General features: G+C 35.8%; 1 protein-coding gene across 4 annotated transcripts in view; it reads left to right on the top strand.

Annotated features, from left to right (window-relative positions):
* CNTN5 (contactin 5) overlaps nt 1–26,029 on the top strand; it is a 678,276-nt gene that overhangs the window by 476,802 nt on the left and 175,445 nt on the right. For all 4 annotated transcript variants that reach the window (XM_055703125.1, XM_055703128.1, XM_055703127.1 and 1 more), the window contains one exon: nt 5,761–5,856. In XM_055703125.1, the coding sequence (XP_055559100.1) occupies nt 5,761–5,856 (96 nt within the window). The remainder of the gene's footprint in view (nt 1–5,760; nt 5,857–26,029) is intronic.

The raw sequence follows: 26,029 nt of genomic DNA on the forward strand, positions 1-26,029 counted from the left end.
ACCATGGTAATATGACGTTTCTGTCATGGCAGAAATCTTTTTGTCCGAGCTTCCCTTCGCACCTTTTCTAGTTAACATCTTCGCTATTAAAACTTACTCTTAATTCCAGTCAGTGAATAATAATACAGCTCCCCCTGTTTAATCTGCTTTTCCTAGAAAACAGGGATATGTCAATAAAAAATGATCTATTGATTTATTTGGACATCTTGATGTCCTGTGAGTATTGTATTTAATTCATCTAATTTAAAAGTTCCCTATACAATCACACGTGTAATTTCTTTTTAATGCCTACCTTTCATTCTTCTATAGCTTGTGTTTATGGGCTATTAAACACAACGTTTATATTTCCCATTGTTTTGAGTGTACAGTCAGACCATGTTTTTGATTTAGGTTATAATGGAATTTTGAAAAACATATTTTTAATAGAATTCCTTTCCCTGTAAATCTCATCTTTTCTAAAAGCTACAATTTCATCTCAAGGTCTATTTCTTAGTCCTGCCTTTCAAATACAAGGAGAGGAAGGCTACCCTCTCTAATAACAATACAATGAATAAGTTTGTCCTTGGCCTGACAGAAGAATTTTATCTTGTGTAGAGCTATTTTTACCTTATTGGAAAGAATATTGCCTGCTTTATACTTATCTTCAGATATCTTCAGCATATGACTTTAAACATTTTAATACATATAATATGATGCTCATTTTAAAATTCATAATAAATTTGTACATAAAATAGTTCAAACTCACAGAATTGGGCTGGCAGAGGACATTGTTCACCAATCTAATTTCTACTTTAAAAGTGATTTGACTGGTTCAAGTCGCTGATAATTAACCTCAGAGCCTTCCACAGTTTCCATGCTAGGTTACCAAGCCGTAATTACCTAAAATAAAAACAAGATCTGTTTTTCATTTCACATTTGATCCTAATTTCATAGCAATCATCAGTGGACTGTTTGTGACAGTGGACTGACCCTTCACTGTTGCTTCCATCAGCTGCTGCCAACTGATGAACACACAGAATGAATGATCCCTTCTGTGCATGCCTAAAGCAAACTGCAGTGAAGGTGGATTGGAAGGCTACTAAGCAGCAAAAACTGCTCCAACTTTTGTACAAGTCCTTTTGCCAATGACAGACTATTTCCCCCTTTATTTAGTTGTTTATTTTGTTGCTAGTCTTGCAAAGCTTTTCTGTGCTTTGACTGCCTTGACATTTTTCTCATTCATTTTCCATTGCTCCTTTCACCTTCAGCAGAAGTGTTTTATCTTCTGCTGGGTCTCATTTAAACTGATACTTTTGTGGCGGTGAGCATCATTCTTCCACAATGCACATCAATATGTATCTGTGTGTGCTGAGAGAAACCCATGTTTCAAGTCCGTCCAGAAGAATGGGGATAGCTACTGTAGAGACAGATATACTACCCCACAGCTGCTTTGGATCAGAGTTCTGAATGGTTTTCCCAATTCTTTAACTTCTGTTGAAGATGGAGTGCTACACTGAGCTAATTATACCTGAAGCATAAGACATCCAGAAAGTGTTGCACCAAACCCAATGGATTTAATGTCTTGCCTCTTCACTAGCTCTGGAATTTCTCTACTGTTTTCCTTTCATAGTGGAGACCACTCCTGTGTCACAGGTTGTACACTAGTGACACTGTGTGATATTTGTTGAATTGAATATTTTTTTAACAATAAGGCAATTGTGCTACTCCTGCCACACCCACTCCATCCTAAACATTTCTCGCATGCTTTGTGTATGTATTGCTAATACTATGTTTGCATTAGAAATGGTGACTGACACTTAACTATACATTTTCAAAGGGGTCAGGGCTCTGCCTCATGTTAAAGAATATGGAAGTCATGTAGCTAAAACTCCAGGAACCGATTTGAAAATAATAAAATTGGTGTTACCACCTTTGCCTCTAGCACTGACAGAAGAGTAAATAAATCCAATTTTCTAGGGCAGAAGATGAACACCTATGGGGCACAAAGAGGCATTTTCTTGTCAATCAGCCATATACATCATAATAATATGAAGGATAGACTCATTCTGTGTAGGGCTGTCTGACATGTCACATGTTACATGTTTATACTGCAGAAAGAATACTGAACTGATAGCCAGCACTGCTGCATGAGGGGTTACAGTCTCCACCTCTAAATCTGTATTCTGTCCACCTTTTCTTTCATTATCTATTTTTATAGAGTTTTTAAAGTAAAATGGTAGGATTTTGAATACTTTTTAGTAGCCTTTTTCAATACGGTTACGTATGAAATGGCTGAGATTTACAGGAAATGAATTAAACTTCCCTTTCATTTGATTTTTTCAATAATGAACCTACTATTTTAATGTGAGGGAGCTACAAGCATAATCCTTCACATTTTCTTTCTTTTAAATTCTCCTACATTTATTTGTTTTATAACTAAATCCCTGTTTTGTACCTATTAATCCTTTTTTACACTGTATGTTCACAAAAAAATCCATTTCAGAACGAAGAGATAGTAAAAAAGAACTGAAATTCAAAGCTCTTTGTTACCTTCCTTCTTTAATTTGAAATTAATTGGTTTGAACAAATAGAAACTTGACTCACACACAGAACTTCTACTTTTAAACAAAAAAAATCTTTATTTTTCACTTAGATAAAAAAAAGTTGTTTGTCCTTCACAAAGCAGGAAATGGGGGGAAAAAACAGCTTCTGAGGTTGCTATAGCTAATGGGAAAATAGCATTTATCCACCTGAGGAAAAAAAGAGCAAAAGCTATAAAACTTTCACTTCTGCCTCTATAGGATACCATTCAGATGTCATAAATTTCCCTTTTTTTGTGTTGACAGGCTTCCAGGTTGTGCATCACAGGTAGTTAAAACTTAGTGTAAAGTATGAAGACATATAACCCTAGAAGACACAAGATTCTACATTAAAATGAAAATATTTTATCCTCCAGGAGAGATATGTAAATTATAAGTTTTTTTCAAGAAAATAAAAAATATTTTCCAAAATTATTTTTAAATAATAATTCAATATTGCAATTTGACTTTGTAATGTAAATCAAAAGACTGAATTTCTTTTTTTTTTTTTTTTTATAAAAACTTTTCTGAAAATTCCAATTAATTATTTTCTGGCTTAAAATGAATTGAAGAAGCAGTCTGTTAAAACAAATCTCAGAGACTTTTTTAGAAGTAGAAAAGATTGCCTCCTTGTCCTGCTCTCTATATAAATTACAGAGGATCACTCTTCACACTAGTGTGAATTTTTACTACTGCACTCACAATATTTTAATATATTCAGCAATTTGATTCCCTGATCCAAATGTGGTTTTTTTAATAATATTATATATATATTTATACAAATTTTTAGTCCATATAGCAGACTTGCAGTATGGGTGTCAGGTAGTCAATAGTGTTAAAGCTCTTTTTCTGATGTATCCAACATAGGTGGGTTTTTTTCCTCCAAATATTGGGAAAGGAAGTACTGCTTATGATATCTGTTCCAACACAGAGAGAAATGGCCTTTGTAATTCTGACAGAGCAGCTATTCTGGTTTCAGAACATCTCAAAACATGTTGAAGCCATGGCACATCAGTTCAAGTTCTGTCCATATTTTAAATTCATTAAGGTTTGTTCATGCATACAGTCTGGAGCTTTAAAGGGATTTCAGGAGTAAATCAATCTGCATATTTTAGGACACTCATAAAGAGAAGATTCATCATATTTTCTTGAGAAGGAAGGTTACAAGAACAATTTTATGGTAACTTAGTGTCATTCTTACCTGAAAAATTGACTTTGAAAAAAAATCTTTAACGACACACACTGTTTTTACAAGGTCTCAGCAATAAAGCATTAAAAAAGGTTATTTTATTCCTAAATTGTGCATTAAAATTAAAGATAAACATATATTTCCTATTAGGCTGTAGACAATATTGCTTGATATATCAACTTCCCTTTAGAAAAATACAGGACTAGAAAAGCACAAACATACATAAAGTTGTAGACCCAAAGTCCCATGCAAGTGAAATGCAGGCATTCTTAACTGAGAAGACTTTTAACTGCAAGCTGTTCTTCCATCCAAAACAACTATTTTTCCAGGGATATACTGGCCCACTGCTTTCTAGACATAAGATAATAATAATTACATTTCTGCAGAGTATACTATCAGATAACATCCATTAGGTGACACTTTTAAGTGAAATTACACCAGACTCTATTATAACTCATGGTGTGTTTAATTTAAAATGCAATATAATATTGCATTAACTATTGCCTAGCAAAATTTTGCATAATTTGGGAATGGTGACTTATTATTTGTTAAAATTCTTCTGAAGCCTTTTCTCTATTCAAACATGATATCTGTGGTTGAAATCAGAATGCTGACTTATTTTGGCCAAAACTGGCACAATTTTAGATACATTTAAATATTAGGCTTCTGCTTATGCCCAAGACATCTTTTAGAAATGTGAAAAAAACATTTGGAAGCATCGTAAGTCGCTTTCTACTAAAAAAAGTGCACCTAATCCCCATTACGAAATCCATCAAAGATGAAATCATATTACTTTTGAAAATCGTGGAACTTCAGTTTTATGCACTAGCAGGCATGGTGCAAGAATTGGAGTTTCAGCATCTGACAGAAAACGGTCAACTGAGTGCAGTTAAGAAAATAATAGTTCTACTCAATCTATTAAAATTGATTTGTGCTCTCTGGCTCACGCTAGCACCTTGGTCCGTATTCGGAAATGAAGATGTATGGCTATAGGTCATTGAATGGCAATGAGAGATGCTCCCACTCCCATCTATTCATATTTTGGATCCTCGTGTAATGCTTACTGAAGCTCCTGTGTCCCTCTCAAAGATATCTTTGGGTACCCTTACTGCAGCTCTCTTTGCCTTGATCCACATCACAGAGACATGTCTCTAGAAAAACCCTGAGTGAATAGAGGCTTTAAGTGGCATCACTGGCACTGAGGAAAGGATGAAGGCACTAGTCCAGTGACAGAATTGAGCTGTCATATCTCTTCCACTACAGATACACACGCTAGAGCATAGTTATCTACCTCAAATGTGAACTTAGGTCCAGTGTTCCCGGTGGTAAATAGAGGAATTGGATCTTCTGGTTGAGAGGCTTTAATAAAAACAATGAACTGTTCATAGCAGCACTCTACAGCTTCATTCAAAAGTTTTTGTACAAAAAGGGAAATGTTTATTCCCCTGCCAGAGGCAAAATTTTGGAGGGAAAACATATTTACCCACAACTGGATTGTGTTTATAACACCAGAGAAATCAGAAGGAAAATATTTAAAAAGAGTAAGTGCACAATAGACCAAATTTAGTTTTAGAACTAATGCGGCTGATTTTCCCTTCTTCTCATGACAGTGTGCCATGCACTCTCCAGATGACTCCAAGGTGTTCTCTCCACTTTTCTTTTTTTTTTTACTGTGTATGAATCACTTCTACTGGTGGGGGGGGGGGAAGAGCAGGATATAGCAAAAAGAAATAAAAGCACTGTTAAATGTTTTTGCAAATTGTATATATATATTGTCTGCTGTTTTTCCTTTGATACTGTATCCAAGTGCACTAAGAAGAGTAATAAACTGCTGATGTAGCATGGAAATTTTTTGTTATGGAAACAGATTTATTTTTAAAGACCCTCCTATTGTAGATTAAGGTATGAAAAAAGGAACTGTCAGCTTTACAGGAGGAAATAAAATGTAAGTCACAGTAGCCACAACATTTAAAATCTTTAGTATGTAACTAAAATGCTCTGTTCTTTTGATAGATCTGGGGAATTTTAGCGGTCGGACAAGAAGTGCTGTCTCTGTACGTGAAGGTCAAGGAGTTGTTCTGATGTGCTCCCCTCCACTTCATTCGCCAGGTACAGTCAGCTGCAGCTTGCATGCACACTGGCCCTTTACAGTTCACTCGTTATTGGATGCTTGCTCAGTATTTTAGATACAACATATATGTGGTTGCAGAACTTAAAAAATTAAATATCCGCTGTTCTGCTGACAGATTTTGGAGTACAAAAGGAGTAATTAAAGCTCATATACTGCAAATGCCACTGCATAGCAGCAGAAATTCTGTTAATAACGCTTGAATATAACAATAGTCTCTGTGCCACCAGTGACGAAAACGCTGCCTTGAGGCCACAGAAGATTTCTTTTGGAGTTTAGAAATCTTCAGAAATTCTTCAAAATGTCAGTGTCAAGATACTGTTGTTGAATACAAATTGTCTTTTGTTTTCAGTAGTACAGCCATGATTTCGGTTGCTTCCTCTTGCTGTATAGCTTAGTTTCCAGTACAACTGCATCATTGTTAGAAGTCAGAAATATCATAACAACCATGAAATGCCTAAGTGTTCCCAAATGAAATTGTAGATATTCCAGAGAGGTTATATTTTTGCTTTTCAAATTGGCACTCCTGTAATATCTGCAGATACCTAAGTATGTCTTTATATTTGCATATCATATCAGACCTGGAGACATGACACTAGACAAAATATCTTGTTTTTCAGTAGATGCAGTGTAGACTATTCCTGTCTTCTTTGGGAAACGAGGTCTTTACTAAGGGGATTTTTTTCTTCCTCCAAATTTGAGCCCTGGAAAAAAGTCATATTACAGATGGAAGAGCTGCAGAAAAGAAAATCTCCTAGTTTCTGTTAGAGAAATGTGTTCAATTTCTATTTATTCTGGAATGATTGTTACTACTGTATGACAATTATCAATGTAATTAATGTTTGTTATCTTCTGGATATCTCTCTGCTTTTGCATCTTCTGAGTACATTCTCTTTTTATGGCTACCTTTATAATCTATTTCTGTATTTGACACTACAATCTCTATGTAATGGAATTGAGTGCATGTTGTTAAGGCTTGATTCTGATAAGTAAACTGAGGGGGAAAAGATGTAGGCAGAAAAACTGAGAGATGGCTACAACATCACAGCTGAATTTGATTTCCCCAAACAAACTGAGAGTGTAAGGGCAGATAAGCATCAACAGTGAAGTAGTCATACACCTTTTAAGAGCTGTCATTCAACAAAATGCACCTTGTGCCATCAAACTGTTTATAATTTTTTCTGTAAAATGATGCTTTTAAATGTCTAGTTAGATTGCAATGAATGTTCTACTGATAACACACAGCTTCCCTTTGATGGTGAAAACCTAGTATCTTTCATTTTCATTAGTGAGCCACCAAAACCCCTGCTGTGGAAACTACTGTGTTCACAAACAGAGTTCAGTTGGTTTAGTTTATATTGTTTGAGCACTGGTATACTATGCCAGCAGAAAAAATACTTCCAGAAAAATATTTTGAGCCCCTGTTGGCATAATTTTGTTACCATAGCTATGCCAGGAAATGTTCTACACTATAGAAAAGTAATCACTGAGCTGAACATTTGAATGGATATGCAGATGTAAACACAACCTCAAGTGAATGGGAAGGGGACTTGGCTTCCTTTTCTTTTGTTTATCATGTAATGCAGAGTCACATGGAATTTCCCTCCAGCTGCCTACTTGCAAAATATTGAGGGTTTGTAAATCCTTGTGGTACTGCAATGGGACTGCAAGTGGTATTAGTACAATGGCTGGTGTCTCCTGGGAAAGGGGAGACCTATCTCCATGGGCCTTCCAAAAAATTCCACAATTGATGATGTTTCAACAATAAATCATTCCATGAAGTTCTGGCAACAAGGTACAAAACATTAATGAAAGATGACTTATTGCCAGATCAGAGTCAGTTTGTGAAAAATAATTTTGGACAAAACCAAAACTTAAGAGGGAAGTGTGTGAATTTAATTTTGAAATTAAGCAGCAAATATGAAACTTCCAGCTACAAAACCCTTTTGCAGAGCAGAGGAAGTTCAAGGATGTGCATGTAGTAACATCTAAACATTTTTATTTTAAAGCATTCTGTTTCTGGATACTATATTTCAGTTTCTGTGTCTGACCTGCAAAGATAGTATTGTCTGCTAAATAGTCCTAAGAAATGTTTACCTTTAATATCATCTGGGAGACAAAATTTCAAATGAACACTAAGCTATTGTAGTGGGTATATCTAAGATAAAGAATCTTTAAAGCATGTTACAAGTGGTGTTCCTCAGGGCTTAGTACTGAGGCCAGTCCTGTTTAAGTTCTTTCTCAACAATCTAGATGAGGGGATTGAGCGTACCCTTAGAAACTCTGCAGATGACACCAAGTTGGGCAGCAGTGTTGATCTGCTTGAGGGTTTGAAGGGTCTACAGAGGGGTCTGGACAGGCTGGACCAATGGGCCAAAGCCAACTGTATGAGATTCAATAAGTGCCGCGTCCTGCACTTGGGTCACAACAAACCCACCCAATGCTACAGGCCTGGAGAAGAGTGGCTGGGAAGCTGGCCGGTGGAAAAGGACCTGGGGGTGCTGGTTGACAGCCAGCTGAACATGAGCCAGCCGTGTGCCCAGGTGGCCAAGAAGGCCAATAACATCCTGGTTTGTATCCAAAACAGTGCAGCCAGCAGGACTAGGGAAGTGATCATCCCCATGTACTGGGCACTGGTGAGGCTGAACTTTGAATCCTGTGCTCAGTTTTGAGCCCCTTGCTACAAGAGGGATGTAGAGGTGCTGGAGGGTGTCCAGAGAAGGACAAGGAAACTGGTGAAGGGTCTGGAGCACAAGTCTAATGAGGAGCGACTGAGGGAACTGGAGGTGTTTAGTCTGGAGGAAAGGAGGCTCATGGGGGACCTTATTGCTCTAACTACCTGAAAGGAGGTTGTAGGCAGGTTGATCTCTTCTCCCAGACAATAAGTGACAAGGGAAGAAGAAACGGCCTCAAGTTGCTCCAGGGGAGGTTTAGATTGGATATTAGGAAAAATATCGTCACTGAAAGGGTGTTGAAGCATTGGAACAGGCTGCCCAGGGAGGTGGTGGAATTACCATCCCTGGAAGTGTTCAAAACACACAGAGATGTGGTGCTTAGGACATGGTTAAGAGGTAGACTTTGCAGTCCTGTGTTAATGGTTGGACTTGATCTTAAAAGTCTTTTCCAACCTAAATGATTCTGTGTTTGAAATGTGTGAACATCTAACAGTAACAATGCCATGAGTTATGAGGGTGTTTGCGATGATAGAGAACTTTTTTTGTGGATGAACACTGCAAGTTCTGCTGTATTGATTTATTCACATTGATCAGCACCTTTAGAAATAATTTTCACTTACTTAATCCCAGGAGATAAATCCATGATACAGTATCAAACCTAATCATTCTCCACAACCTCGTAAGCAATTTGTCCTTCAACAGAATCCCATTCCTCAATCTCTAAAATCAATAACTACTTATAAGCTTGCCTTAGAATTTCAGGATTGAGCCCTTTTAGAAAATTACAATATCATTGTGGAAAAAGAAAGATGACTTAATGAAAGAACACTATATTAAAAGAGATATAGGTTTATTCACATGTTTTCAAATAGAAGATAAAGTAAATAATTTTGATTGCATAATAAATACATTCCATTCTCTACAGAGCACAATTCTAGAATAATCTGAAAGTCTTTACAAAGCACCAGTGACTGAAAATATACTACACTAATTTTCATATGTATGCAGACTTGATTTTTGCTTATTAATGCTGTGATATATTATCAAGAGGTAATGCAAGAAACAAACAAACACAAACTTGTAATATATATAGATTATTAGTGTAAGTTTTCATTAGATTGTTGTCCAAATATTTTACAGAGGGAATAAAGGAGAAACAAACAAAAAAAAAAAGGTGCACCTGAAATATATTCAGAATATTTGCAATGCAGATTTAAATGAGAGAATTATTTTTTGGTCTTACTAAAGAAGTATGTGAGGTTATTGTCATCTTCATTGAGAAACAGGTGAGAAGCAAAATGAGGGAGATTTTTGGGAGAGATACTATACCCTCTTTCAGAATGTTGATGGAAAATACATTCAACAAAAAGGATTTTGTGTGGATTCCTTATGACCAACAGCCACCAGCAGATTCTCACCTCCTGCTTTCCTTGGACCATCACTCTAAAAAAATGCTGCCTCTGACTTCACTGGGAGTCTTGTATCATTTTAATGTGTCTACTCCAGAAGCTTTTCCACTAATACTTTATTTGCTGCAAATCTTTAAGTTGTCCCTTGTGAAATATATTCATCATGGATAACTTTGATCATCCATAAACATAGCACCTTTTTCCTTTTTTTTTTCTTTCTCCATAAATATTTGATTCTTCCTCATCCCCCAGTAGTTTTTTCTTCACGATTGGTTTCCTAGACAGTTAATTCTTAGGTATCCTTGGTAAGAGAGCGGTTCCTTAATTACGAGCCGCTTAAATTATAAGCTTTGTTTGATGTCTCCATTTTATGAGGCCTCTACTGCTTTTTTCCATAAACAGGATTATGGCTTTTCATTGTGGTATTCTAAAGGGTGTAAATATAGGGGTTTATTCAGTCATTTAATCATCTTAATTACAAGGTTTACCATAGCGAGATTAAAAATGAATGGAAGATTTCATCCAGATTTACATGTTTCCCTCAGAATTAATACTTTCAGCTGAGCTTTTTAGGGCTTTTATTCAAAGCTTTCAGTATGAGCTTAATAGAGAATGACGATTCCCATTGTTAGAATGAGAACGGCACAAAAGTGCACAGGGGGAGGCAGATGCGAGCAAGATCCCTCCTCACAGGGACTCTGGCGTCTGAGGGGAGCACTGCTACATAATCGTTCCACAGCATGTAACATCCGTACAGATGTTAAACTATAACTTTTAAAAATCTCTTTCTAAGGACAAAGCTAATCTTACCCAGTTTGGAAACTGTGTTACAGGCTGCATCATTTATGCCTCCCCTTCAGTGTTATAAAACTGTCGTTTTCATGAGAAATGCTTCACCAAAGATAACTATTTAATGCCAGTGCTATGGGGATCGTGGTCCTTCCCTATGCATGTCTTGGAAGAGATCCATGTTCTGGATATCTGCATAGTATGTTGCTAACCTGTCAAGCTGCTAAAATGAAACTCTACCAAGGTCCAGGAGGTTTTGTCCTGTTCTGTTTCCCACACAGCTGTCCTAGACTTCATATTAATTGGAGAAAGTGAGAGCAAAGAATGGATTTTTTTTAAAGTCGTTTTGAGCTCCTGTTTGTGCGTACTTTGGACAAACACAGAAAACCCCTTAGGAAGTGGGCACAAACCAATCGCTTCTCACTCCTCAGGGCCTGCAAAAGGAGTTTGAAAGCCGCATTAGAGTTAAAACAGCACCTTTGGACTGTAGCTCCACTACAAGTAAGAAACCAAGCCCAGCTGAAGTGCAGTAGCTCTCTAGTTGGAACTCCCCTGGTTAAGCCCATACTGCACAAATTATGCATAGAAATAACAAGGGCAGGCTCTAAATGACCTGATTCAGGTACACAATTGTTAGAAGTAGACTTCTCCAGGCAAATTAGTTATGATAACAAGATTGTTACATTTGGGCTGGACTGCTCTCAGTATGCTTGTTAGCTTGTTTACAGGCAATTGCCTTAGGTATCTGCATGCAGGACACAGCAAATTCTGTTTTGAAGGCATCCATACATCCTATGGGTCTCCATTTACTAAGCTGACTTTTGTGAATGCAATTTACAGAGGTCTAACTGTATGTATATAAAGGTTACAAGGTTATCTTAAGACTGTGGATTAAGTCCCAAGACCCAGGCACCTAACAGTGGCGTTTCAGTGCACATTAGATAACTTCTGTATTTACACAGATCTAGCTATTACTTATTACTTAAAAATCACAGGAAGCCTGCATGAACTTGAATCTCTGAATCTCCATGTCTAAACATCACTGGATGCTACTTCATCATCTTAACCTGTCACTACAAGGGAGATTTCTTCCTGGCCGTGATTTGTGTTATCAATGTAGTTCTTTACGTATTAAACAGTGAAGTAATATCCAGCTTTGATCTATGATATATTTTTGTCAAATCTGACTTTTCAAATCAACTTTAGCATAGAAAGCTGTATAACTTGCTTTCAGAAGAGACTAATGTGTAGGTGAAAGTCACATTTCTTCTTCCACTTTGAGAACAAGCAGGACTCTTTTACTGGTTACTATCAAAGCACTATCACTTCTTTACATGTCCATAACATAAAAAACATCATAATGTACATATTAAATGTTTTTAAAATACTGTTTTAAGAGCCACACATATAAAATGAATGAGTTAGCTATCATGAGCCAAAGGGTTCCTGCACTTCCCTCTTAGGCTTTACTATTTTTTCGTGTTTATTTGACTTTAACTGAATGCTAATGAAGCTTGAACGTCAATTTTCAATAAGGAGAGAGAAAAAAGTTTTAGAAGACAGGTTAGAGTTTAAAGACTCTATATTCCTGTCCTAATTTTGGGTTAATTCCATAGAGCCATCTTGTCTCTTCACCCACATTTTTCCCTGGAAGAATCATAAAGTTGTTTCCCTCTTGCATCCTCTACTTTATCACTTTTACTAGACTGCTTTTGAAACTTTCTTATCTGGTAATGCTAATTCCCATGTGTGTTATTAAAGTGAATGTCCATGGCTCCTGACATGGCTCAATATAGGAATCTGTATTCTTTATCTGTGCAACTGATTGAAGACTATGCCTGTAGTTTTCATTATGGAATGAACAAACACAATTAACTTCGTTTTTTGTTCTTCTGTGGTCTTTTCATTACTCAACGCATGACCAGTAATCTCGCTGATGACTTCCCTGGAGCACTTTGTAGGATTTCCTTCCTCAATCTTGTTGAAGGCATGCATCTGAGGATATGAAATTTAACAGTTTGGGAATGACAGAATTTTCTGTAGGGTAGCTTTGTAACAAGCCATGTTTGCCACTGAGGAGTTAATCCCAGTCTGTTGCAACGTGTTGTTATTAGATTTTAATTACATTTTAATGATCTGCATGTGCCCCAAATTCCAGGCAATGTCTGTAGCATAGGCATATGGATAAATAATTATTATCAATTTAAACTTTCTTTATATAGAAATCTAGATTTTCTCTTACTTTTATATATATATAGAGATATATATATAAGTAATACATGACCATAAATGCATTACTGGTCCAACTGTAGTAAATTGTCCCAAGGAACTTGTAATTTTGTATTTCAAAGAAAAACACAACCACTTTTCCAAATGTTATCACTGTTGATCCCCACCCCTTTAAAACCACTAATAATTTTTTCAAAAAATATGTTAAGCTACACTAGAAAGTTTAATATCTATAGACCCACTGGATCACTCACTGGAGCTGTTCTTCCCCTCAGGGACTATGAAAACGTAGTGAGAGAAAGCTGGTTGACCAGGGCCAGTTAAAGCAGCACGCAACACTGGATGAAGGGACAGCCCTGACAGGGCTCTGTTTAAGGGACATGTACTGTAGTTTCACAGCCACACTATTGTCAACAAGTATTACCCCAACTGCTACTTCAGGAGAATCAAAATGAAAGGAGATACCAAGACAAGAGGGAGGAAGCACAAGAGATTAATTAATTTAAAAGACGCATCAAGTATGTTGGTCCTTGGGCTCATGCTCTATCACCTTTCAGGAGCCAGCTGTATGCGACTATTTGTCTACAGCTTGACAAATGGGACAACGATGATGAAAAGGTTCTCTAGTGCTCAAGCTCCTCTTCTCTAGAGACAAATTACTAGCCTGTTACGAAGATGTCCCAACAAATTAGACGTAACTATCTGGAACTCTCAGTCTAATGATTAAAGACAGCATTGTCCTGCCAGATTTAACACAAATATGTGTTCCTGATATCACAATCACATTTCTGCAGCTAGTATTGTAAAGGTATCAATTAATGTGCTGCAAAGACTTTTTTGCCGTGGCACAGGCTATATAACTTCTAGAATAGCAGAAGCCCAGCATTATTAGATTTCAGATTGGAATAGCATACAGTTACAGTCACAGAGGTACAGGGCTCTCACAATATTGACCTTCTCTTAATAACCTTCTTATTAAAATCCATTTGCTATTTAGTTTTGATGTTTCACTGAGCTGGTGGCTGGAACAATACCATTTTACAAACATGTCAGTTATTTAAATGTCAGAAAGCCTATTTTGTTTAAGATAGAAAATTTCTAATTAATCCCAATTACCTCTCTACTTCATACCATGGAAAAGAATAGAGTGAGAGTGCACATGTTAATCAATATAACTAGGGAGAAGAAGCCAGAAATACAATGCTGATCAGACAGCTGAAACAAGAGGAAACATAAGAAGAAGAGATGAGAAATGATTAATTTCAAAGGGTCTGGAGTCTAGCTTTTTCTTTCAGTTACCATTGTGGGGAAATATTAAAGGATTAAAAAAAAGGATGAAAACAGTGAAGTTTTCAGAAAATGCAACCCTTCCCAGGCTAGGCATGATTAAATGAATTCAACAGTGACTCTGGTAGAAACAACTACTGAAAATGTTAGGAGGTCAGTCTTGATTCACAAAGAGAAAGTTTTGTACTGAACTGATCTGAGTTCTATAAGGTGCCATTAACAATTTTCCCTATATGATAAAGTCTTTTTATTTTACAAGTATGATATGAAATTGAGTTTACTACCATTTGAGGTGATGCAATGCTTAGTGAGACATAGATTTTAATATAACCTTATTCAATCAGTTCAGGAAGATTGTTCCAAATAAATGAAGCGGTATGAAAACAATTCTAGTTGGGGTATCCAGTTTTCATTTTTCTTTTTCAAAGGGAAAACTACAAATTGTTCATAAATGTATATCTGGATGTATTTATGGCTTTTTTTCCCCCTACATAATACAATTGTAACTGACATCAAGGTAGTTCTAACTTAATAGTAAATACATTAAAGGCAATTGATTGGATTTTTCAAGGAGAAAATGACTGCATAGATATAAGCATATCATAGACTTCAGACAAAAATCTGAATGATTACAGCCAAATCCAAAGCCCTGTGCAGCAGCACATGTGTGTTCTTTATCTTCTGACAGCGGAAGAGCAATAACATTGGAAAAGTGACTTCTCTTGATCATAATGCCATCTTTTTAACAATATAATGATTAATACCACACTTACTTCTGATAATTTGATTGTCCACTTCTATATCTTGTGTTCCTATGCTATGTTCCAATATTGTTAAAATCTTTGCTGATGACTTCATTAACCAGCTAATACAATTATTGTTGCATTGATGTTATTAACCTAGAGCAGAGAATCTGTAGCTGGAAAATTTCACTTTATTGGAGTGTTTTCATGGTATTTTCCTCTTTCAATAATTAAGAAAGTCTTCTGTTGGAGATTGCAGGGATAAAAATTCAGGAAGAAGAAGAGGGAGAATGGAAAGAAGCATATAGATAACACGGATGAAGGGTTTGTCTCAGTCTGGCTTTTCCTGAAGAACCACAAGATCCTTTAGGAGTTTCACAAACTACCATGGATTTTCAATCCTAAACAGTATTTTCAGTCCAGATCTTGGACTTTACAAAATCATGCTTCATGCCTAAAAGAAAAGGGTTTTGAAAAACATAATTAGTCATCTGAAAAATACGCAGGTGCTCAGCAAAAGGGCGAACAGAATCACCTGTCGTTACTTGAATAATGATATTTCTTTTAGAAAAAGAATAATCAGGGAGAGCTGGCCAAATACCTTATTTTTCCATGTGGTATGTATATATAGTGTGACACATCAGGTGTCACTTTGATTGCTGTTGCTAAGGGGTTGAAGAGGAGAGGTTATAATCATGGGACATTGCCCTAGGCTGAAAGTAAGACAACAGAAGGATATGTATTATCTCTAAATAATAATTATGTGACAAGTAGAAGATGGATGGAAGCAGTTCACTGGGTTTCCAGTAGTGCAGAACAATGTGCACAGGGACTCAACAGTGTATTTTCTGTATGTAGAAACACGTAAGAGTTACAATCTCTACATTGTTAATTTTTAAATGATTTATTGTTGGTGAGGTTATTTGTAGTGATTTATTTTTACAACGTGGCTGAACAGCATTATCAGCATTCTAGGGCAGTTTGCTAATGTGACATGTATCTTCCTCTTCATCTGCACTTCGAGTTATTTTTTAATTAAGGTGAAAAAAATCATCTGTCACTGTCATTCTTAATACTTAAAAATTGTCTTTTGGGGACTATAAATTTGGTTTTATGTTATCCTCTGAAGCATATGTTCACATGTACCATTGTGTTCAGAAAGATGTAATGGAAGATCCATTCCTTGGTAAATTTAAGCCTAGAAAATACACCAACAAGGAGCTAAGCACTAGACCTTGAGCATCTGGGGGATTATGTGATTTATACTGCTATTTTTTTAATTTATTTTTTTTTTAACATTTGAAAGTCAAATTCAGAGGGAGGGTGAGGGTGTAGCTACCTATCTCTGATGTTCATCTACACAACTTCTAAGGATTAGTTGACTGCTACTTTGTGTGTGTGTGTGTGTGTGTGCTGGCATTTCCTGTAGGTGAACAAAGAGCTGGTAAGGAAAGGAAAGAATATCAGAAACTGAAAGAATTATGTATTAGTGGAGATTTCTCTTTGAATATTGCCTGATTCATGACTGCTTCAAAGTCTCCTCCTTCCATCTTATTCAGTTTTCCCATATAAAAGTGATGATAATGGTACTGCCCTTGATTTTAGACCTTAGGGTAATAAATACCATAGGAGCAAAGGAGCAGGCCCAAGGAAGATCCACAAATCATATCATGCTGTGGCTGTGGTGGAATTCACCAAACACTGACCTGCAGAGAGACCCAGCAAAAGCCTTTACATTTATATTAAAACACATAGCACCAGAATATAAAGCAGAGAGGCAATGGGGTGTATCTTAAGTTCTATATGTGCAGCCATACAAAGGTGTCTCTATGAACTCAGTTTTTGCCGATACAATTACTGACAACTGCATGTAAAAAGTAGTGAAGGCTGTTAGAAAAGATAGTGTTTTGAAGTATGAACTAGAACTGCAGCAGCCTTTTCATTTCTGCACCCAGAAGCCTGAAATTAAATCTTTTAAAAGAAATATTTCTGCTACTATTAATCCTTCCTGGCATTAGGAAAAAAGATGAATGAGGGATAAAGTGTCAAATTTAAGTTGTTTTCTTTCTTGGAAGTACAAAACTCCAAACTGAAACATACATATAAAGTCCTTGAGAGACTGATACTCTGATAACTGGAGTACTAGTGAGTATTTTCAGCCAAAGTACAGAATTTGCCTAACAAAACTTTTGTTGCTAAATGAGGAACAGACGAAAGCTAGGGATGCAGAGATTTTGCTGAAAAAGAGATAATGTTACTCTCGCACTTGACAGAGCAATATTCCAAAAATTTGGATGATCATAATCCTATCATTACTTTGGGTCTTTTTTTGTGTTGATGAATCTATTGGTATCATTGCAGTAGTCATAAAATGGAAATAAATTTCCATGCAATGCAACATCCCACTTGGGTACAGGTTCACTGCAGGTGAACTCTGCAATGCTCTGGAGTATAGCTTTTCATCGTGCTCACCCCTTCAGCAGACTTAGGTAAGAAGCAGACCATGCCAGAGTAACTATCACATCACTACCATTAAAAAGTAGAGAAAATAAACTATCATAGCATGATCAGAGAACAAGAGAGATTTAAAGAGTGAAAGAGAAAAAAAGAGAAAAAAAATACTTTAAATTCTGTTGAAGGTTTTGCTGGATCAGATAATTTCTTCACATAAATATTCTATACAGTGTTGTGCTTTCCTGAGCATTAAACAATACCCTCATTACTTTCCAGTGCCACACTTTTCATGTGAGTACTATAGTTAGCCATCACCACAGAATTCTTGTTCATTCAAATTATTAAGAAATAACCTATTTGTGTTACTGTACATTCAACACATTTTCATCATAAAATAAAAGGTTCAAATAGTAATAAAAAGCTATCCAAATCAGAGTTTACCCATGTCTTGTCCTGCACATTTGCCATGGCCAAGTTTTATATCTCCTGTAGATCAGTGAATACAGCTGCATAGGTTTGCTTTCAATTGTTAAAATGTTCAGCAGTACGGGACAAAGAATTTCACAGCTGATCCTTTTGACCACGCTTTGCAGTCATTTTCTAATCCTTTCAATGTACAATAAATTAATTTTGAGGTTATTCTAATTCCTTTTATAAAACATGAATTCTAGGTACATTACAGAAACTTTTCTGTCTTTGTCAAGAAAAAGAACAATAAAATACACTGCCTTAGTTTGACTAGATTTATTTACTTCCAATATTGTTAATTATATCTTACTTTTTCAATTGGATATTAATCAAGTTTCATATCAGCCATTGAATTATTTCATCTAAGATTGAATCTAATCCATTTATAATGATGTGGGTCTTTCTGATTACCCTTTCTATATACTGGAACAAAATTATCTGTAATACTCGCCTTTGGAAATTACTGATCATAGAATCATTTAGACCCTTAAGATCATTGAGTCCAGGGATGGTGAGTCAACCACTTCCCTGGGCAGCCTGTTCCAAAGCTTCACCACCCTTGCAGGTAAGAAGTTTTTCCTAACATCCAATCTAAACCTCCCCTGGTGCAACTTGAGGCCATTCCCTCTTGTCCTATCGCTTATTACTTGGGAGAAGAGACCAACCCCCACCTGCCTACAGCCTTCTTTCAGGCAGCTGTAGAGAGTGATAAGATTCTTTCAATCCTAACAAAAAAAAATATTGGTTTCTACCATCATCTGTTTTTTATTAATCTACATAATTTTCACATTTTCTTTACTTACATAAGACAATATGTATTGATTAAATAGCCTTAAATTCTGAAATTATAGCATGTCTAAACATTCCTTCACATGAAAATGTTACTGACAATATGGTATCTCAAAAATCATTTCAAAATGTGTCAAGAAAATCAAATGTCTTTTTTTTTTTCTCTTTTTTTTTTTTTTTTTTTTTTTTCCTTAATAAAGGAGGGCCAATGGTCAGGCTGAGTGTGACTTCTGCAAAGTTACTGTGTCATAATATTAAACACTGAATTTGTAGGTAATAAGATGAAAATGATGTGTTAAGAAACAGACAATGTGTATTTGTCAAGAACAAATCATATAAAATTTAATCTTTTTTCTTTGAAAGTGTGAGTGGCCTAGTGGAAGGAAAAGTGTAGGTAACATATGTGAATGATTCCTAGCTGCAAGAGGTTACAATCACTGCAGAGCATAGAATGAGAATCCGAAAGGGTCAATACATTGGAGAAATTGCTTGCAATGAGTAACACAAAATTCAGCAAAATGCAGGTTACAATACTTACCAAAGAAAAAAATTACAGATAGAACAAAGGGAAATAAGTGATTAAACCATATTCTCCCTTAGAAAAATACTGCTATTACAGAAAATTAAATACTTAGTAAAATGAAAAATTGCATACTTCAATTCTAGGTCATACTAAGACGACTGCTACCTATAGAGTATGAGACTATTATTCCAATTATCAATAGCATTAATGGCTCAAAGAGCATGCCATGTCCAGGTTTGGGTCCTACATTGTAAGATGTAGAAAAGCAGTAGAGATGACAACAATAAAATTAAGCAGAGAATTTAAAATCATGACTTCTAAGGAGAAGTTAAAGAGATTTGGCTGATCTAGCCTTGGAAACAGAAGCTTGATACACACAAGGATAATTGTCTTCCATTGTATGTGTAAAAGTTTAACATAGGTCATCAATAAAGTGTTTTCAATATTTTCAAGATCGTAAGTTGAATAGTAATAAACTATTTAAAAGAATTATACGCAAATATTCAGGAAAAGTGTCTAATTATTAACTGAGCAATGAAATAGGTTGTTCTGAAGATCTAAATTTAGGAATAGAACTCACTGGACATTTTTAAAAACTAGGCTAAGAATATCTGATCTTGCCCGAGGGCAAAAGAGAGGCCTGAAGAACATGTAGTTTTGAGTTCATTTTAATCACAATATTTTGATTCTTTATGGAACATCTTTTTAATATGAAAATCATGATAGTGATAATCAAATATGCATAATAATCTAGCATCCTTTCCCAGAAGCAATATTTTTTTTTTTTTTATGCTATGTGGCCTCTTTAAAGGTCATATGTATGAGAAAGAGATTTCATCAGTTTACATGTTTCAATGAGTGGCTACATTTCATACATGTCAAATGTACAAATGAGACTATATTGACTGTGTATGCTGGTAATGACAATATAATGTTAGTATCCTCCAGTACAAGATCAGTCTTGACAGTACACTTACCTTTTCTACCATTTTTTTAGTTATTGGCTGTGTAAATGGTTACAAGAAAGAAAATATTTGAAGATTTATCACTGTAATTAAATCTGAACAAAGACAAATATGTGACTGGTAGAATTGTGTTTCAGGTAACTAAGCAGTAGATACAGAGCCCCCAGAGCAGAAAAGAAGCAATTTCATTGCTGGCTGATAAATCGACAATATCTGTTTGCTCTATGTGGGTGCATTACAATGCAACAAATAAATTACCTTCATTAAATATTTTCTTGGAGGATTAATGAGCACTGATAATAAGACGCAGCAGCACAAAGAAACGCACCAAAATTATTTATCTGGTTGTTGTGGGAGGGTGGAAGAACAACCCATTTTTATCATTCATCAGAACTAAAAAGAAGCTTTCCCCCCTCTGAATGTGCAGTGTTTTCCATCTTTAGAGAGTGCCGCATATTGCACCCATATTCTGTGGTTGGTACACAGAACATCCAAACAACAAGTGTGATAAGGGTGAAAACTGGGCTTGAGATAAACTAAGATTTCCTATTTTGAGCAGGGGAAATTCGGGCATATATTTTTCCTAATACTTTGTTTAAACAGAGTATTTCTGAATATGGCAAAACAAAGCAATCACGCAAATGTCATGGTTTATAGCTATGTATAGGAAATTCAGCCTGTAATCTTGAGTGCACTTTTTGCTGCTTTTCTTAAAAATAGAAAAAAGGAGAAGAAGCAACTTCTTCAGAGTTGCTAAAACTCCCAGTTTATATCAGATTTTGGCTGTCATCAGGCATCAGTACCGTTTAATCAAGTACTGCCCTCTTGTGGAACTGCAGTAATCGGAGGAAATCCTAAACAGGAAATCTGTTTTCCCAACAAGATACTGGAGGAGATGGAGTACTGTATCTCCCACTGCATCACAAAAAGATACAAAACAGACTTGTACAAACACCATAACTCCACAGAAGTGCAATTATGGGATGTATGTTTGCATGCTTTTCCCTGGAAGATGCAATATTTAACCATTCTACTGACTGTACGTGTAGCTTTTAGGTGGCCTTAAAGGAGTTTGTATGGCAACTTCCTTGTTACGTCATCACTTGCTACCTGAAATACCACTTAGCTCACAGGACTAATGAAAAGGCTGTCCAGAAACCATGTTAAATGGACAAACCAGACAGTTTCTCAGGAGGAAAGCCTTGAAGCAAATCTGGGAAACATTCAAGCACTAACAAATACAGAAGTGAATATTTGGTGTGATCTGAATGCTTCCAGCATAGCTCTCGTTACAATACTTAAGTGGTGATTTCTTGCTTACTCACAATGACAGAAAGACTTTTGCATAGCCACAGTACTGACATATTCTGCATCAGAATGATCTTTCCAAAAGCACTATACGACAAAAACACAAACAAAAATGCTGATATGTCAGTACTCCAGCTTCATCCATTATGGGAAGTACGTCACATTGTGACAGTTTAAGAATTAGTGTTGTTGAACAGAGAACATAGATCAACAAAAATCATTTAAGAAATTGTAGTAAACAAAACCTCATACAATAAATTTGTTTTGGCAAGAGAAAAATGCTCTCTTCTCACTATTTTATCAGCAAGTGACCCAGATTTTCACCTACATGGCCCACTAAAAAGTCTTTAATAAAATATGGAAACAAATTGAACATTTGGAAGACTTTCCAAATACCTTCAGAAAACAGATACAAAGCTCCTTGGAGACACTATTCTGGTCATTCATAAAAGGAAATACCAGTTTTGCAGTTCCAGAATGACTTAAATAATTTTCACACCAAGTGTTTGGATGCAACAGAACTTACCATAAGAACAGTCCTCCAGCCCAAGCCACAAGAGAATGGCAATTTACAACTGCTTCTGTAATTCATAATTTTTCTGTCTTTTTACTCTCTATTTCTGTTTGTGTTGATGAATAGCACCTACATACAAGTTTCTTTTGTGTTGGCAGTCAACCGTAATTTCCAGGAAGGGCTTTGCATCATCTTTGTGGTTTTGGCATAGGTGTCACATTAAAAATAAAATAGATGGGCATAAAAATAAAAAATAAGCTCAGCATATATCCTGTAAAAATACTTTAAACTTCTGTATACATCAGTATTCCGTTTCCTATTTTCACTTAAACTTTTTTTCCCTATTGAAGCAAAATGAGTACAGCATGGAGAAGCCATTTACTCAGCCTTTTCTCGAGAGGAGATGACTTCAGGAGGTTTTATCTAGAACAAGATAAGATTTTACAGTTTTAGTTTCTGATTTTACAGTTGTAGTTTAGTTTGTTTAGATCTTGACTTTTAGCTTCAAAATTTCTTGAAGGTCACTGTTATTTACCTGTCAGTCTTGAGATGCATCTCTGGAGTTTAGTCTCCTAATAAAAAATTAATACAATTGCAGTTGTGCTTTGTGTTTAGCCAAATGACACTGGTTCTAAAACCTTTTAGCATAAACCATTATAGGAAAATATAGGCTTGAAGTTCACTGACAGGTGCAGTGAGCTGTGTACAAAAAGTCCTAGTGTCATCTGTTTGGTCTTAGGCTTTTTCTTCTGAAATTCAAAAGGTTCACTTAGCAGTTTAACATTTTATAAGAGTGGATTTCAGACAGTATTTAAACGCAAGCCTCTCTTGTAATTTACATGTGCCTCTGTGCTGAACTGCTGTGGCACTTGTGGCATGTAACTACATTCACTTGTTTCAGAATATTTTACTGTGCATGTATTTTCAGAATATTTTACAGACTTGTCTATAGATAGCAATGTTTTAAATGTTGATTTTCCATCATTCTTTCTTTATTAGTTATTTTTATTTGTCATTTGAATCATTTGGGTATTCTCTTATGCATGATACTGCCAGAAGGAAAAAAAAATACCAACAACAACAAACAAAAAAAAAATCAAAACAGAACAGAACAAAACCCCAGGTTTGGTACTTGGGCAGCCTTCATTAGAAATACTGGATTTAAGAACGCTAAATTTTTGTCTTGCTGGCATACAAACTGGGAACAGTCAGAGCCCCAGAATATATGCATCATTGACGTTCTATCCTCTACTATAGCTGCAGATTTAGAAGTGTGAGACATTTGTACAATGGATTAATGTCAAAGTACAACCATTTTCCCATAATGGCAGTCATTCTCTCAACACCCTTTTGTAAAATCATTTCTTGAAGATCATGCATGTATTTTTGTCAGCTAGAAACTGTTGAGTCCCCAAATCCCAAGCCAGCTGTGGTTGTTTCTGACTGTTCTGTATAGCATGCGTTGGAAATTGGGGAGTTTCCCTGAGATATTTCTGCTGAAGCCTATGCATACCGTATGAACATAACCCTCAAAATTATATTTAAGAACCTGATAAACTCATTAACCAGGTCTAATAGAAGAAAGTGTGTAAGGGACTTTTTGACTGAAAAGAAGGTTCAGAATTCCAGATCAATTCCAGATCTAAACATTCAGATGCAAAGTCTTGAGGTATTTCAAATTGTATTATTCCCAGGGGTTTGCTTTTTAGAAATGAAAAATAGGATTTAATTCCTTCAATGTCAATGAGCTGACAATATCAAGAAATAAACTTTTAGCACTATTGTCTGTGCTTTGGAGTTTGGGCTCCTGGCTGGAATACAGGTGCTGTAGGTATGCACAAATAAAAGCATTAACTGCAGTTTAACAGAATAAAAGATTTGAGTTTTAGATCTGACAGAAGGTCTGTTACTTTTTCATTGGTACCCTGTGCCAGTACCCATTCATCCATTATTCTATTTTTAACAGCAGAAATCACTTAGAAGGTGACAAAATGTCAGTATACCCCCACTGGATTCAGCACCAGCAAAAACTAAGTATTCTATTTCCTTAGACGCACAAAAATTTATTCCTGAAATCGGTTCCTTCGGAGTAGTTCTAATTAATAATTAAATAATTAATTGCATGTGGGTTTAGACTACAAATGGAGAAAATTCGATTTTACAGAAACTGCCAATGAATTGACAATGATGACTACTTCACATTTGGTTTGAACTACTTTTAAGCCTGAGCAATTAGTGAGACTGATTGCTTTCCATTTGAGCTGGTAACAGGTGTCTTTGATTAAAGTCTATGCATTTTCCTTGAACTTGTATATTCGTCATCACTTTATAGAATTTTGTGCTGCCATGAATCATTTCTGCCAGGTAAGACATCATGGCAAAATGTGGCAATAAAATTTTCAGAGGCACATATTTTGGACTTAATATTTTCCTGAAACATAACAGAAGAGGAAGGGAATTTTAAACACTCAGAGAGTTCTCTGTGAGCCCTGAATTCCTTAGGGTCTGTCCTGTGTAACCTCTCAGAATAACAATTAGATCTGAGAAAGGTTTTAAGCAAAAAGTCAATGTGTGCAGCTTAATTCTCCATTTTGGAGAAGTCTTCCCCTACTGTCAGGTAAATATGTTTAGTCCTTTAACATAGCATTTTTGTACTAACACCATGAGGTTTTCATGAGAGAATTTTCATCTGACTTCAAAACTAGGCTGAACTTCTTCAAAATTAATCAGAACATTCTGCATCTCTACATCACTGCTTGTACTGTTGGGCTTATATTGGTTAAAAATAGCAGTCATTGTGGTTTTCTGTTCCTTTCTGACCACTGTATCAGGGAATGGTACAACATAAGGGTAGAAGGAACTGATCAGTTGGAATTTCTAAGCTTTCTATACTGTTATAGTCAAACTGCTCATCTGGCTATGGCATATGTTTGGTTAGGTTGTTAAGGTGTTTCACACTTCTCATACCATGGACAGCTATACCAATGCCTCTCCTATCATTAGCAGAAAAGGACCCAGAAAAATTTAAATTTTGAGGTGTTTCTTCTCACCTCTTTGATCCTTTCCTTTTCCAACTACCTTTATATCAAGAAACATTTTGACTGTAGTGAGGATAAAAGTATGAAAGAACCAGACTGATACAGGTGCAATTACTGTCTTTATATTGCTGCTGAAGCTGACAATAGTCACCCAAGAAATATGAGTCTAAAAACTTGGAACTTGCTGTAGCGATGGAGCAGTTTGCATCTTCATGCAATATTGGGGACTTTATGTACCTAAACTAGCTTTGGCTTTTTTTGATTTTGAAGTCAGTTCTTTAAAGACTATCACAGGGGGAGATTATAGAAGAAATTACCTTATAGCTAATATGCCAGTTTAAGTAGTGAAGAATATTTTTTTAAAGTGTGAAAACAAAATGAAACAGTGAAGATACGATTGGAAAAAAAACATGTAAAAACGTATACATAAGGTTAAGGCTTTAAAGTCTGAATTGGTGGAACTCCACATGAATAATTCCCTGCAAGGAGTTCCCTGCTAAACCAGAATCTCATTAACTTTACTGATGTTTCTAATGCCAAGACATTACTGTATCTAGGATTTTAATAAGTCATGATATAATCTCATACAATAATAAGAAATAATCTTTTTTCTCAACCAATTATTATGAGCATAAAGGGAAAAGCACATACTTTTCAGATGAACAGAGTGATTCATGGGATAAAAATAAGAACCAAGGGACTGGCCTTAATTACCATTTTTTTAAATCACTTTGGTTAGTCTTTGATCCATCAGATTATGAGGCAAAGCAGTTGGTAGCTTTGGTTTAAGGAATTATTCATTGATCATAGGGATTTAAGCTGCATATAGGAAGGGTTCTGAGATTCTTCAGTGAAGCAGATGTAGAAAAACTGTAATGCAGTAATACTACCTGCAAGGTAGGTTGAACAATTATTAGAAACTGCTGATTTTGAAAACAGATGTTCAGAATAAAAACTGGTTAT

This window comes from Falco cherrug, chromosome 2 (genome assembly GCF_023634085.1).
Source record: "Falco cherrug isolate bFalChe1 chromosome 2, bFalChe1.pri, whole genome shotgun sequence".
Taxonomy (NCBI): domain Eukaryota; kingdom Metazoa; phylum Chordata; class Aves; order Falconiformes; family Falconidae; genus Falco; species Falco cherrug.